General features: G+C 43.0%; 1 protein-coding gene across 1 annotated transcript in view; it reads left to right on the top strand.

Annotated features, from left to right (window-relative positions):
- adarb1b (adenosine deaminase RNA specific B1b) overlaps nt 1–13,574 on the top strand; it is a 145,975-nt gene that overhangs the window by 73,227 nt on the left and 59,174 nt on the right. The window contains exon 3 of the mRNA XM_007890636.2: nt 9,670–9,696. Coding sequence (XP_007888827.1) covers nt 9,670–9,696 — 27 coding nt within the window. The remainder of the gene's footprint in view (nt 1–9,669; nt 9,697–13,574) is intronic.

Below are 13,574 nucleotides of genomic sequence, written 5' to 3'. Positions count from 1 at the left end.
GATATTGCACCTTTCTCTTCAGGAGCATGTCTCAAGGTGCTTCACAGGATTTACTGAAAAGTAGTGACTCTATTTTTCAAGCAAATACGGTAGCCGATCTGTGCACTGCATGTCCCACACACAGCCATGAAGTAAATAATAATAATTCTTACATTTGATATAGTGCCTTATCACGTCTTCGAGACGTCTCAAAGAGCTTCCCAGGATAAACTGTAAAATGGTTTGGATTGTGTGTTTTGTCGGCGAAATGTGGCAGCCAATTTGCGAGCAGCAATGTCCCACAAACCTCCATGAAGTGAATGACCAATTTTATTTTGTGGTTTGTTGGTCAGCAAATCAGGAGAAACTCCCTTCATGGGGCAAAATTAGCCAGTGTGAGCTTTTCCAATAACCTTGCTTGTCTCAATGTAGTGTAATAGCCCTGTCTCCTTAAATGATTTCAAATTGCTGGCACTGCTATATTGTTGGGCTGTTTTACCAAGCCCCACTGGGAAATACTTAACATCGGTCTGTCTTCATGATGCAGCCTGGGCTGCAAAATGCAATTGATATAATGGTTACCAAGACGAAAGGCGCTCAGGGACTATAGTATAAATTAGACTTGTCAAAAAGATTTTACAGCAGGTGGCTGAAAATAAAACGAGAAGTCATGGACTAAATATCCTAGAATATGAATGCAAAAGCGTTTAATCGTTTTAGCTCTGCTCATTGACTAACATAGCTGTATTTACTTGCTTGAAGATCAGACCTTTGAATACACACTTGGCTATTTCAGGCTGCTAAAGCAGATTGTTCAGGAATTTGCAGATTTCAGTCTGAAAATATTGTTTTTTTGGTGCTGCGGAGTAACTGAGAACTTGCATTTGTGTATAGTGTGTGTCTGTGCTGTGTGTGTGTTGGGAGGGGAGGTTTCACTCAATAGAATTTTTAACAAGTTGTACATATGCATGAGGCAGTATCCATCCAGAGGGTGTCTGTGTCTCCAAAGGGCAGTATCCTATCCAGGGTGTATCTGGGTCAGTATTCTTGAGATGTGTGTGTCCAGGGAAAGTATCCAATTTAACATGGGTAACATCTTCACAGGGAAGGGGGGAGATAGGTGGGGTCTCCATGGAGCTGAACTCTCCAAAGTAACCTGTTTGGCAGCGGAATACCAGAATCGAGCCTACCCCTGTAGGAGTCCGATTCCTGAGCCAGCCGGGTACACCGTATTCCAGGACACTGCTGATGACAGCGCAGCCAGGCTGGTTCATCATCAGGGCTTGGAAGGGCAGAACTGTCACCAGGGGCAGGGACTCAACCCCCTCAGTTCCTGTTAACCATGCAAGCCAAAGTCCTGTGGGTAGAGTGGTCCTAGCTGGGCCGAAGCTTGCCAGACAGTGCTGTCAATGGCAAGCTATGCTGTTTTAGCTGGTTCAATCAGTCTTTTTAAAGGAAAAGATGTAACCGTAAGATTGATTGAGATTTCTTCATTTAAGCACAGCAAGAAAAATCAACTGTGAGTTTTTAAGTCTTGTTTCACTTTTTTATGTACAGTTTACTTTGAGAAGTCTCAACAACGTGAAAAGGTGCTATATCAAATGCAAGGATTATTATTTGTTATTATTACTGCAGTAAATCATCAAATCCTAGTGTCTGTGCATGTCACACAGATGTACATACACACACACACACACACACACACACACACACACACACATACACACACAGTCTTCAGATTGGGAAGGATACTGTGTGTGTTTGTGTACAGAAAACCCAAGCATAGGACAGGATATGATCCATTTTGGGTAGTTGGTTGTTTTATCATTGGTAGCTATTCTCCTCTAAAAGCATTGGAAGAAAAAACATCAGTAGAATGTTTGGCAATTCTAACCCTGCCATCAGTGTTTGAGCGATGAACACTGGCAGCAGGCTTGAGCTTGCCTGTCATTAAGTATTTGAGATGTCTGGCAGTGTGCGGTGCCAACATGATTAGTAAGACTTTCAATATGAACTGCACAAAGCACCATTCAGGGTTTTCCTTTGCCGAAGACTGGAATGCTTTACGCAGCTTGGTGCACCTGCGATTAGTCAGTCCAGTCCATTCCTATTTAAAACTCTTTTGTGCTGATGCAGGTTGGATGAATGATCTGTTGGAGGCACAAGACGTGCATTTTTAGACTTATTGAGGCATATTTAAATGCTACAATTCGCAAATCATCCAGTATCTCAAATTATGGTATTCAAGGCCTGATGTTTAGTGAATAATCCTCCTGTGGAAAATGGATGTGTGGGCAGAATGGTACACAGGCAGGGCATTTATATGACCGATTATGAAAACTGATTAGTCATATGAACACATTTTGAAATAGCATACTGTATTAGATTTTAATGAAATTTATTGCAAGATGCATCATGCACTGGGCTACAGTCCCAAAGAGACAGGATGGGAACACCTGGTGGGTGGGTGCTAACTAAAAGAAGCTGTAATCCCTTTCTGTTTGCTTTTAACCCAACAGGTCAGTACCTGCTTACTGCCTTCTAACCCAAGTTGAAATCTTTTCTTCTTCCTCAGACTGAACACCTCTGTTCCAGGTATTCTTAGACCCATGACTTATTCTGTTAGAACTCTCTAGTCTTGCTGGCCCATGCTTTAGTTCTTGTTGATGCTCTACATCTTTTAGATGAGATGTTTGATCGAGGACCCCTCTGCCTGTTCCGGTGAATCTTAAAGATTCCTTGGCAATAATCCAAAATAGAGGGGAGTTTCTCCCAGTGTCCTGGCCAACAATGCTTCATGTACATTGGTCAGTCATCCCATGTCTGGGAGGAAGTGTTGATGGACAGTGTCTTATCCTAGATCTTATCCTGCTCGTATAAAGTTAAAACCATTGACAGCAATTGCCTGTGAGATTCTTGGATGTTAAAGGCGCTGGATCAAGGTGTCACATTTGCACCCCCTCTCCACCCTCTCTCCCCCACCTCTCTGCGGGCTGCATCTTGCCAACCACTGGCTCCTGCCGCTGCCCTGGGAGGACGTTCACTAGGCAGGGAGGGAGCAGGTTGGAATGTCGGAAATGGTCACAGGCTGGATGCGGTCCAAGGACCTTTCTCAAATAGGGAATGTGGCCCGCGGAGGCTGAAAGGTTCGACAACCCTGGTCTAGGCTGACACTGCAATACACTGCTGGGGTTGCGCTGAATTATTGGATGTGCAATTCTTCATGTTAAACTGAGGTCATGTCTGTTCAGGTGGACGTTAAAGATACTATTTGAAAAGAAACACTGAATTTCTTTCAGTGTCCTAGTCAGCAATCCCCTAGATAGAATTAGTCATTCACTTATTTCATAGCTGTTTGTGGGACATTGCTGAACGTAAATTCAGTTGTGGCATTAATTTACAAAATTCAGTCACCGCGTTTTACCTACAGTATATCATGTGAGGCACTCTGAGACGTCCACCCGATGTGAAAGGTTCTGTATCAAATGCAAGTAGTATTATTAATACTTTCAGCTTCTGCTCTGCCGCAAGTAGCTTTTGAGGTCATAACATTCAGAAGGAATTAGATAAACATTTGAAGAGGAAGAATATAAAAGGGTATGGGCATATTGCAGGGGAATTGGGATTAGAGTAGTTAGCTTCAGTGAATGATTCCATAATTTATTTGTATGAATCAGATGCCAGTTGACTTGAAAAGGTAGAGCGGATAATCCATCTCCAGCACGCAACTCTCAGCTGTTTCAGGCGATTTTCTGTTTTAACAAGTCATAAGACTTGAATTCTGCTTGGGGGAAAGTGGGGCAGTGTTCAATTTGGAGTTGAGCAGGGAGAATTGATGAGTCAAGGAAAAGAGTGGAAGGTTGTGCGTGTTCAGGAGAGATTATCCTTGACTGCTTTCTGTTTGACCTATGTCACTGCACTGAAACAACCAATGCCAAATAAAATTAGATGTCTCATCTCTGGAGTTCCCTTTTGTACCAGAATTATTGTGGATGAGCTTCTGGTGATGGCAGCAAAACATTTTTCGAGTGCAAAGTTAAAATTTAATGAAATTTCTGAAAGAAAGAAATGTAATGCAAAACCTGGAAAACATTGTTTTTAAATTCCCTCTGGAGAATCATTTGGTCAATCGATTTCACCTGGAGAGCACTGGAATGAAATGCCAATGCAGCTTCTTATCCTGGTTCTGATCGTACTCATCTCGTGAAATGTCAGTGGGTAAAAGTGGGGCAGTTAAGACGTTAACTGCAGCATTTTTAAGGGGTGCTTTGAAAGAACAGAGAGTTGAAGTTAGGATGTGGCTTTCTGAATGAATTCACAATAACAATAATAGTAATAACTTGGAGCGAACGACCCTTTCCTATGTGGTTCTATTCTGCAAAATACTGCACAAGACTCTTGATACTTAATGCAGATCATTCAGCTTTTGGTACATTCCAACAATCTATCTGTGAAGGTGGAATGCATGGAATTCTCAGCTTGATTTGGATACTCTTAAGCATGGTGATGGATGTTCGCATGTGTCAGACACCCGGCTGACCAAAAAAAAACTATAACATATTCTTTGTGCATTTCTGTAGAATGGAAAAGCTGCTGCTGTGCATTTCTCTGGGCTGCAGCATCGTTCCTGGTCTCTCTCCTGTTTTGAGTTGCAAAATAACCTATTACTTGTTGACACACTGTTTCCGTGGATAAACAGACACACAGCGGGTGCAGGACTCTGAGCTATGACCAAGAGAGGAGGTGTAATCACTGTGAAATGGAGCTTCAGTCAGAATTAATAGTGCAGATGGGTTAAGACCGTCTGGCTGCATGCTGTCAGCCCTGCCACCAATCGACCTGTCAGGATTAATTGAAGAGTCTTGAGTTTCACAGAGCTCAGATGCACTGTACTCCATTAACTGCTTGATAGAATTCTTTTACCTAATGCCGTGAAATATGTAAAACATTAGTCAGATATGACTGGCGAGACAGGACAAATGGTTAACTGCAAACCATGTTTTCGTTGTGAGTGCTTCAATTCTGTGGATGTTGTGCAGTTTGTCAACCCTGCCCATTACTTTAAAGTGTTAAAATGTGAAGCATTGTGCTCTGCACTGGATGCACAAGGTTGACCTAGCAAAGAGTGTACCAGAATAACCAGAATGCTAATGGCGTTGAATTCACCAACAATATTGGTCCATTGCCCAATCTTGTTTCGATCACAAGATCATGAGAGGTTGATCTCGCCTGCTCACAATACCATTGCAGTATCCAGTCACTTGATAGCCTCTGTAAATAAATACTTCCTGGTGTCTGTCCTAAAACAATCCTGTGTTCTGCTGCCTTGCAACTGAATACGTCAGTTCTGAAAAGATTTTTTGTTGATTTTCCCCCCCACCCATTCCCTACCGATTATACAGTCACTATACTTAACAGTATATCCTGTAAAGCACTTTTAGACATCATCCTGAAATAAAGAGATAATTAAAAGGAAACCTAATAGAGGTGCTTAAAATAATAAAAGGGTTGATAAGGTTAGCATAAATAGATTGTTTCCACTGGTTGGGAAGTCTGTAACCAGAGAACACAAGTATAATATAGCGACTAGGGGATCTTAAAGAGAATTTAGGAGGCACTACATCAGAGAGTAGTGAGATTGTGGATCTTGTTACCTGAAGCAGTGGTTGAATCAGATAGAATAAATTAATTCAAGAAGAAGCTTGACCTTTGCCTCCTCCAGCACCAACTCCAGGTCCGCCGATGATTTATCAGCTTGTCTGGCAGACATCTGGGCCTGGATGAGTGCAAACTTCCTGTTTGCTGAATACTCCTTGGCTCCTGTCAAAGTTTTCACTCCTGATGATCTAAACTCCTCAACCTCCCTGGGCTCACCCTCAGACTCACCGACCCAGTGCACAACCTAGGCGTCCGGTTCGACCCTCAACTGTCCTTCCTCCCCCACATCTGGTCCTTGACCAGGACTACTTTCTTCCACCTCCGCCACATTATCCGTCTCCGACCATACCTTATCCCAAATGCAGCCGAAACCCTTGTGCATGCGTTTGTCACCTCCCGCCTGGATTACTCCAACTTCTCGTCGGTCTTCCCAGCTCCACCATTCATAAGATCCAGCTCATTAAAAACTCTGCTGCCCGCATACTGACCCGGACCAAACTCCGTACCCACATCTCACCAGTTGTGGCCAGGCTCCACTGGTTCCCCATCACCGAATGGATCGACTTCAAGATCCTCACACTCGTGTTCAAATCCATTCACTCCCTGGCACCTCCCTACATCTCCAACCTCCTCACTCCCCAATCCCCACCCGGCACCTCCACTTGATTGGCATCAGCCGCCTGCTTGTCCCTCACACCCTCCGCCCCCTATCTGAGGTCGCCCTTTCAGCCACTACGCCCCAAAACGCTGGAACACTCTCCCTCAATTCCTCCACCTTGCCCCCTCTCTCCCTCTTTCAAGTCCTGCCTGAAAACTTTCCTGTTCAACCGTCCTTATGGCCACCTCCCCCTTCCCCCTGGCTCGGAGTCAGGCTCCACCACTGTTAAGCGCTCTGAGACGCTACCCTGCATAGAGGGCGTTATATAAGTGCATGTTGTTGTAGATCTTCACATGAGGAAGAAGGTAACAAAGGGGTATGTGGGAGGGAGTAAAAAATGGGTGGAAACTCATGTGGAGAAAAACACCAGTGGATTGGTTGGGTCAAGTAGCCTGTTTCTGTGCCGTACATTCTTTGCAAATATTGTGAAAGGTGCTATATCAAATGATTTTTATTTTAACCATATTTTAGAAGATGTTGCTTTCTCCTCTCCCCTCTTTCAAGGTACGTTTCAAAATGCACCTCCTTGACTGCGCTTTTGGTCACCAAAGCTTGAGATTTTTCCAGCTGAGTGAGACAGGTAGACAAAATGCAAACCATGCGTCAGAATGGCATAGAGCACCTCCCACATCTCACAGACAAATATTTCGCAAGCTGCTCAAGATCCGAGTTGCAAACAGCACAAAGCTGTGTGTGGTGCTGAGCAGGTGTGTGCTGTTTCTGTGCCCTTTTGACAGCCCTGTTCACATATTAGAACTGACATTGCTGGCACTCAGCTTATTGTAGTACAGCAAGAGGTTATGCAATCCTCCCTCACTGATGAGCAGGCTTGGCAGAGCAACCTCAGCAGCTTACGTGTGAGCAGAACAACAGGGCATTCCACCTCTGCAACACAATGGATGTGCAGTTACAATGAGAAATAATTGCTTTACATTTCTGCACAGCGGTAGGGGCACATTCATGCTGTCTACACAATGAATGGTGTGGAAGGACTCTGTGCCAAAAGAGCACCAGTGTGCGGTGGATTAATTTTGCTTGCTGCCTCCTTCATAGTACCTACAAACTTTGCATTCCACCTTATGAGTTGACAAGAGGGCGTTGTGATATAGTTCTGATGGTACGATGTGGTATTTCTAAAATATTGTGCCACGTTATATATTTCAGTATAAAGAAGTTTAACAGAGTATTAAATGACTGATGCGTGTTCATTTCTTGAATCACCTTTTGGACTAAATGAAGCTGAATGCTTAAGATGGCTACAGATATTATTGAATCTAGTTGACAAATCCTGAATATTTTATGAACTAAATCCTACAGATAATGATGATAATCCTTGCATTTGGTATAGCGCCTTATCACATCTTCGAGATGTCTCGAAGCCCTTCACAGAATATACTGTAAAGTGAATTGACTGTATATTTGTGGGGGAATCGTGGCAGCCAATTGCGCACAGCCTACAAACAGACGTAAGGGATGGCGGATCAGATAAAGTTGGAAGATAATGTCATATTGATGCCCTTTTAATGGATATGAAGCACATGTCAAATTGCAAGTGTCCACAGATCTCAGAGTGATGCATTGAGCTTTCCAGAGATTTTGCCTCTAAGCTTTTTGTGACCTGCTCTGTTTGGAAATGCCCACATTTCCATTTCCCATTGTATGGTATATCCCTGGTGTGCTTCAACTCTCTATTCAGCTGCTGAGAGTAGGAATGTTTTGACCTGGTCTGAGAAAAGACCTTGAAGTCTTTCAAAACTTCTGCTGGCTTGATCTCCTCTGCTTCATGTCAGCCCAGTTGATCAAACCAAAAAAATCTGGACACCAGGCGATTCTTAATTCTGTGACGCTGAAACATCTCTGGAGGGTTTCTGCATGTTGACACTCGGGCATATTTTCTAATTAGTTAGTCACAATTTCCAAGCCGGCAATCCATCACAGACTATTTGTTGCTACAGTAACAAGGCCTGGCCTGTCTATCAAAAAATGGATAGTTGAGTTTATAAATTATTATGAGTGTTCCATTTTCACACTCCACTTCCATTAACCATCCTCCACTTCCGTCACCCAACATCCATGAATATTTTAGAAGACCTTAATAAAGTAGAATGCAAATCTGCCAGAGATTGAGTAACTGATCAATATTTCCAATTGAGCATCACATCTGTTCTGGATAAATATTCACCAGTCCAGTATTGCCTGTAGTTTCCATTACGCATACGGGGTGACTGATTTCTCTACTCCTCCACCGGTATATGTTTAGGATTTAAAGGCTCCACCCCTGAACTTGTGAGGCCACCTGTTAAATTTGATGAGATACTGTACATTGATCTCCTGCATTCTCTCTAGTCTTTACATCCAAATGTTAAGCCGTTCTCAAATCGGGAGAAGCTCAGTAAGTGAAAGGCAAGGCTTTTGCGAGTCCACAAAAAGAATATGAAATTCTCTGCCACAAACCAGTTGAGGCAGAGTCCGTTCATTCTTTTAATAATTGCCCGTGAAATAACAACAACAACTTGCATAACGGTGCCTCGGAGCACTTAATAGTGGCGGAGTCCGATGCCGAGCCAGGGAAAAGGGGAAGGTGACCATAAGGCAGGGTCGAAGAAATACACAGTTGCTACCCACTGCAGTAAATCCTGTGAAGCGTTTTAAGACGTTTTGTCGATATGCTAAGGCACTATATCAATTGCAACGATTATATTGTAACTGAGTTGATGTTGGATAAGGAATGTTAAAGGCTACGAAGAGTGAGAAAGAAAATGGGATTAGAATAGATGGGAAAAAATGGCAGTTAGACTTGATGAGCTGAATACCCTGTTTCTCTGCTATTATACTCACAGCATTCTATCATTTGATATGCCAAGTTGGTGGGGTGGGGAAGGGTATATGCCTGTCAGGAAAAAAAAAGCATGATGTGCAATTGGGAAAACTCCCAATAATTCTATAGAAAATTTACCCTGCGTTAATCAGGAGCTTCGAGGGGGGAAATTGAACAGGGGAACATACAAAAGTGCGATCAATAGCTTTGAGAAAGTTCATCAGTTCAACAGTTGGGTCGTTTCTAACAGTAATGAGGGAAAACAAAACTTGGAGATTTGCAAGGCTCGTTCTGCAGGTGTCGATCCTGTTGTGATCATTGGGTATTGGAGAGCAGCGCTGTGGAAAGTCCCAAAAGATCCATTTAACTCGGTTCACTAGTATGGTGTCTGTTTGATCCTTCCCCTCGGTGATCTCTTTGGAAAAATAAAATGTAATCACTGGCTACAGCTACACCATTTAAAATTTATTGTGTGAAGGCTGAAATGGAAATGACTTGTGCAAGTATTCCTGACTCTGTACAGAAAGCTGACAATGCATTCTTCTCTCTCCCCCAGGAGCCCACAGTAAAGCATTGGTTGAAGGTAAGTCGTAGAAAAATCTTTATTAAATCTTTACTGTCCCATTGTTGCATTACTGGATTGTTTTAATGCTTTTTTTAAAAATAATGAAATCATGTATTGAATTCCCATAGTAGCTTCATCCCACATCAATCTCATTTAAAGTTTGTATTAGATACCGATTCTGGGGCAACTACACTGTTGGTAGTAACATTCTTCATGTATAATAGTTCTTATGCATGAAGATGTGGATCTTAACTGCTCCAAAAGCAAGGAGTAAGCAGATTCATGGTCAATATTCCATTGATTGCACTGCACTCACATTGCACATTAACATGCCCTGTCTCCAGCCGTTATCACAAAGCCTGCATTTCTAAATTCAAACCTAACAATATATTTACTCCACCGAAAAAAAACCTGCTCCTTCACCTCGTGTCATCTTTACTTTTTCTATTGAGCAATCAAGGTAAAATTCATCATTCACATCATGGCTATTTAAGGGACGTTGCTGCGCGCCAATTGGCTACAGGTTCGTCTTACAAATACACAGTCTTACAAATACACAAAATCACTTTGCAGCAGTTTCCTGTGGAGTGCTTTCCAATCTTGGCATTATAGATGCAATATCAAATGCAAGGGCTTTTTATGTTTGTTGTGCAAACGTCAACCTAACAAAGCCTAACGTGTTGCACCAGTTTGGGTTCTCTCCTAAGTTTGAAATTCTGCTGTTCCAGCAGCCAGAGAGTCTCTCATTTGTAATTCATGGTTGAAATTGCCTGTGACATCATTACCATCTTCATTATAACATACATAATAGGCAATTCCTATTTAAGGTTACCATAAAAGGAGGCGGGGGAGTTAAGGGCTCGTTTAAAGACTGAGTGAGAAGTAAATTGGAAGAGTATATTACAGTTACAGAAATGATTCAGTACATAAATGTTCTGAGCTCAGCCATCTCAGCGAGAACAACTTTGTGGATGCTACAGTTAGTTGGCATTAGCATCTCTAATCTGAGGGTGTGGTGGGGAGAAATGGCTGGGATTTCTAGTCTCATTGTTATCTATTACCATTGTCGAAAGGAGTGTGTGTGGGAGACAGCATGAGTGAGGAGTGTCTCAGATTCAGCTTTGATTGCTGCTGCCAACAATCACTATCAAGCCAAAGGTGCAGGAGAGCTGCCAGCAGTTGTGAAACAACACCTCAACACGATTTACTGTCTCCAGGAGGAAAGAGAGAACGAACATAGGAACAGCAGGAGACTTCTATTCTAAATAAAGATGATGAATTCAGTGTGCAAGGTTCAGCAAGAGAGTGGACAGTGCGCAATGAGTCAAGATCATTACTGAAGGAGCGCATTGTAAAAAGGAGAACTGAGGACTTAGTGAGTCCAGAGAGAAGATCCAGCAAATGTAGTGTGGATAACACATGTCAGTTGCAGTGGAGAAACACAATGGAGAAATATGTAGTCACCATTTTATGTACTGTCCTATATACTATTCCACCACATGTGGTTCCACAAACCATCTTTCTCCAGGTGGTCGAGATTGCAATTAGAGGAGAAACATCAGCAAAAGAGGCCAACATTCTCCTCTAATTTTGCGATCACTGGTGACAGAAAAAAACAGATACACACACACACTGCTTTCCACAGTGGTAATGAGATAACAATGAGACTAGAAACCACAGCCATCCATTATTCAGCCCCTTAATAATAATAATAATCCTTGCATTTGATATGGCGCCTCATCACATCGTTGAGACGCCTCAAAGCACTTCACAGGATATACAGAAAAATAGATTAACTGTATTTTGTGAACAAATTTGAATCCAGTCTGGACTGGATTCAAACTCAGATCTTAGGTGAAAAGTCAGCAAACTTGTGCAAGGAGTTAGGTATGGTTGCTGCCACATTGAACTGTGCAGGTTGATTGTTTCAAAGTAATAGACTTCTCAGGTGAAATTCAGTTCACATCTTTGATGAAGCTTCTCCTCCTTTTATGATCTTATGCCATTTTCAGATTAACCTTGGTGGTAGTGTAAAAAAGGTGTGCATACCGTTGAGTGAAATTGTATACGGTGTTCCGGGGAGGGATGGGGAGTTTGTGGTGGACTAGTGGGAGGTAACAGACATTGAAGTTGGAGGTAAGAGGAATGAACTTTAAAGGTGGACTTCCAGGTTGAAGCTCTACAGGGTGGACAAAGACTCAAAGCTGCGTGTTTTGCAATACTCAAGTTTTGATTTGAGTTGAACGCACTGTCTCCCTCAGCGGAGAGGGATCACGGCCTTACATTTCTGAGCCGGCAGTAATTAGTTCACTTCCTCACCTTTGCTCAAGCAAGGGTATATTTTGTTTGCAATTCAGAAATGACCTTTGAAGTCTCTTCTGTTTGAGGCATCAGATACCCTTTCCATCCATTTTCCTGTTCCGTACTGAAAAAATAGAACTGCTTCATTCGGGATAAAAAGAGTGATGAGCTTCAGAATTGTGTCATACAAAATTAAGTTCAGCACACAGCAGGCCAGCGTGTATCCTGCAGTTATTGTATCAGTTGAATTGAAGGCTCAGAAGACGATGGAATGGAAAGATGCTGGGAGTGATTGAGTTCTGAGGCTAGGAAATTGATGTCACTGCATGAGCAGCTGATAGTCAGGCCCCAACTGACAAGTCGCATTGCTCGTCCTTGAAATCACCTGTGTTGAATTGGTTAGGTTTCCACCGAGAAATGGAAGCACAAACAGAAGGCCTGGCTTTGTTAATCTGCCGAGCTCTAAAACCAGTGAGGCTTTGACTCTCATCCCCCAATTCTGCCTTCTTTTAATGCCTTCTCTGCAAGAACAATATTCATGTTTCAATGGACCAAGTATCGTCAGCAAAATAATCTTTTAAGAAAAAGCTCTTAACTAACACAAAGTTTTCTCTCTGCAGCGCCTGTCTATATGTTTGTTCATGAGATTACTTGTTACTTTCACTTATACATTCACTTTAATTTCTAACTAATATTTGATAAAATGCTTAGAGAGGTTTATTTTTATATTTGAAACATGTCATGGTGTTACCCTGGCACAGTTGGTAGAACTCTCACCTGAGTCAGAAGATTGTATGTTCAAGCCCCACGTCAGGACTTGGAGCTCATAGTCCAAGCTGACACTCCAATGCAGTACTTGCATGCTGTATTTCTGGAGGTGTCATCCTTCAGTTGAGACATTAAACCGAGATCCCTCATTCATAACATCCGGGCTCGACTACGCAAATTCTCTGCTTGTCGGCCTTCCCAACTCCTCCCTCCATAGGCTGCAGATCATCCAGAACTCTGCAGCCCGTGTCCTCTCCCGTACCAGGTTCCGTGACCCCCATCCTGGCCCAACTCCACTGACTTCCCATCACACAGAGGATACAGTTCAAGATCCTGGTTCTCACCTTCAAAGCCCTCTACGGCCTGGTTCCCCCCTAACTCTGTGACCTTCTAAACTCCTACCAACCTGCCTGCTCCCTCCACTCAGCCTTCTGCCACTCTGCCCCTTTGGAACTCCACTTCGCAGTCCCTCCACCTCACCCCCTCCCTTGCGTCTCAAGATCCTCCTCTTCGACCGTGGCTTCGGTCAACTTCCTTTGCCCCCTGCTCTCCACCCTCCCCGATCCCGACCCCCAGCTCAGATCTGGAACACTGATTGTCCAGCACCTTGAGTCGTCCTCTCGACATGAAAGGACCTATACAAATGTCATTTTGTTGTTGTCCCATCTGCCTGTTCAGGGGGATGTTAAAGATCCTATGGTACTATGCAAAAAGACAATCGAGCTTCTCCGAGTGTTTTGGCCAGCAATTCCCACAAGTAAAAATAGGTAATTTGTGGCTCATTGTAGAACATTTCTGTGCGCCAAATTGACTACCACGTTTCCCCA

The sequence above is a fragment of the Callorhinchus milii genome, unplaced genomic scaffold (genome assembly GCF_018977255.1).
Source record: "Callorhinchus milii isolate IMCB2004 unplaced genomic scaffold, IMCB_Cmil_1.0 Scaffold6, whole genome shotgun sequence".
NCBI lineage: Eukaryota > Metazoa > Chordata > Chondrichthyes > Chimaeriformes > Callorhinchidae > Callorhinchus > Callorhinchus milii.
Note: the sequence above shows the minus strand (reverse complement) of the source record. Positions and strands in the feature narration are given on the sequence as shown.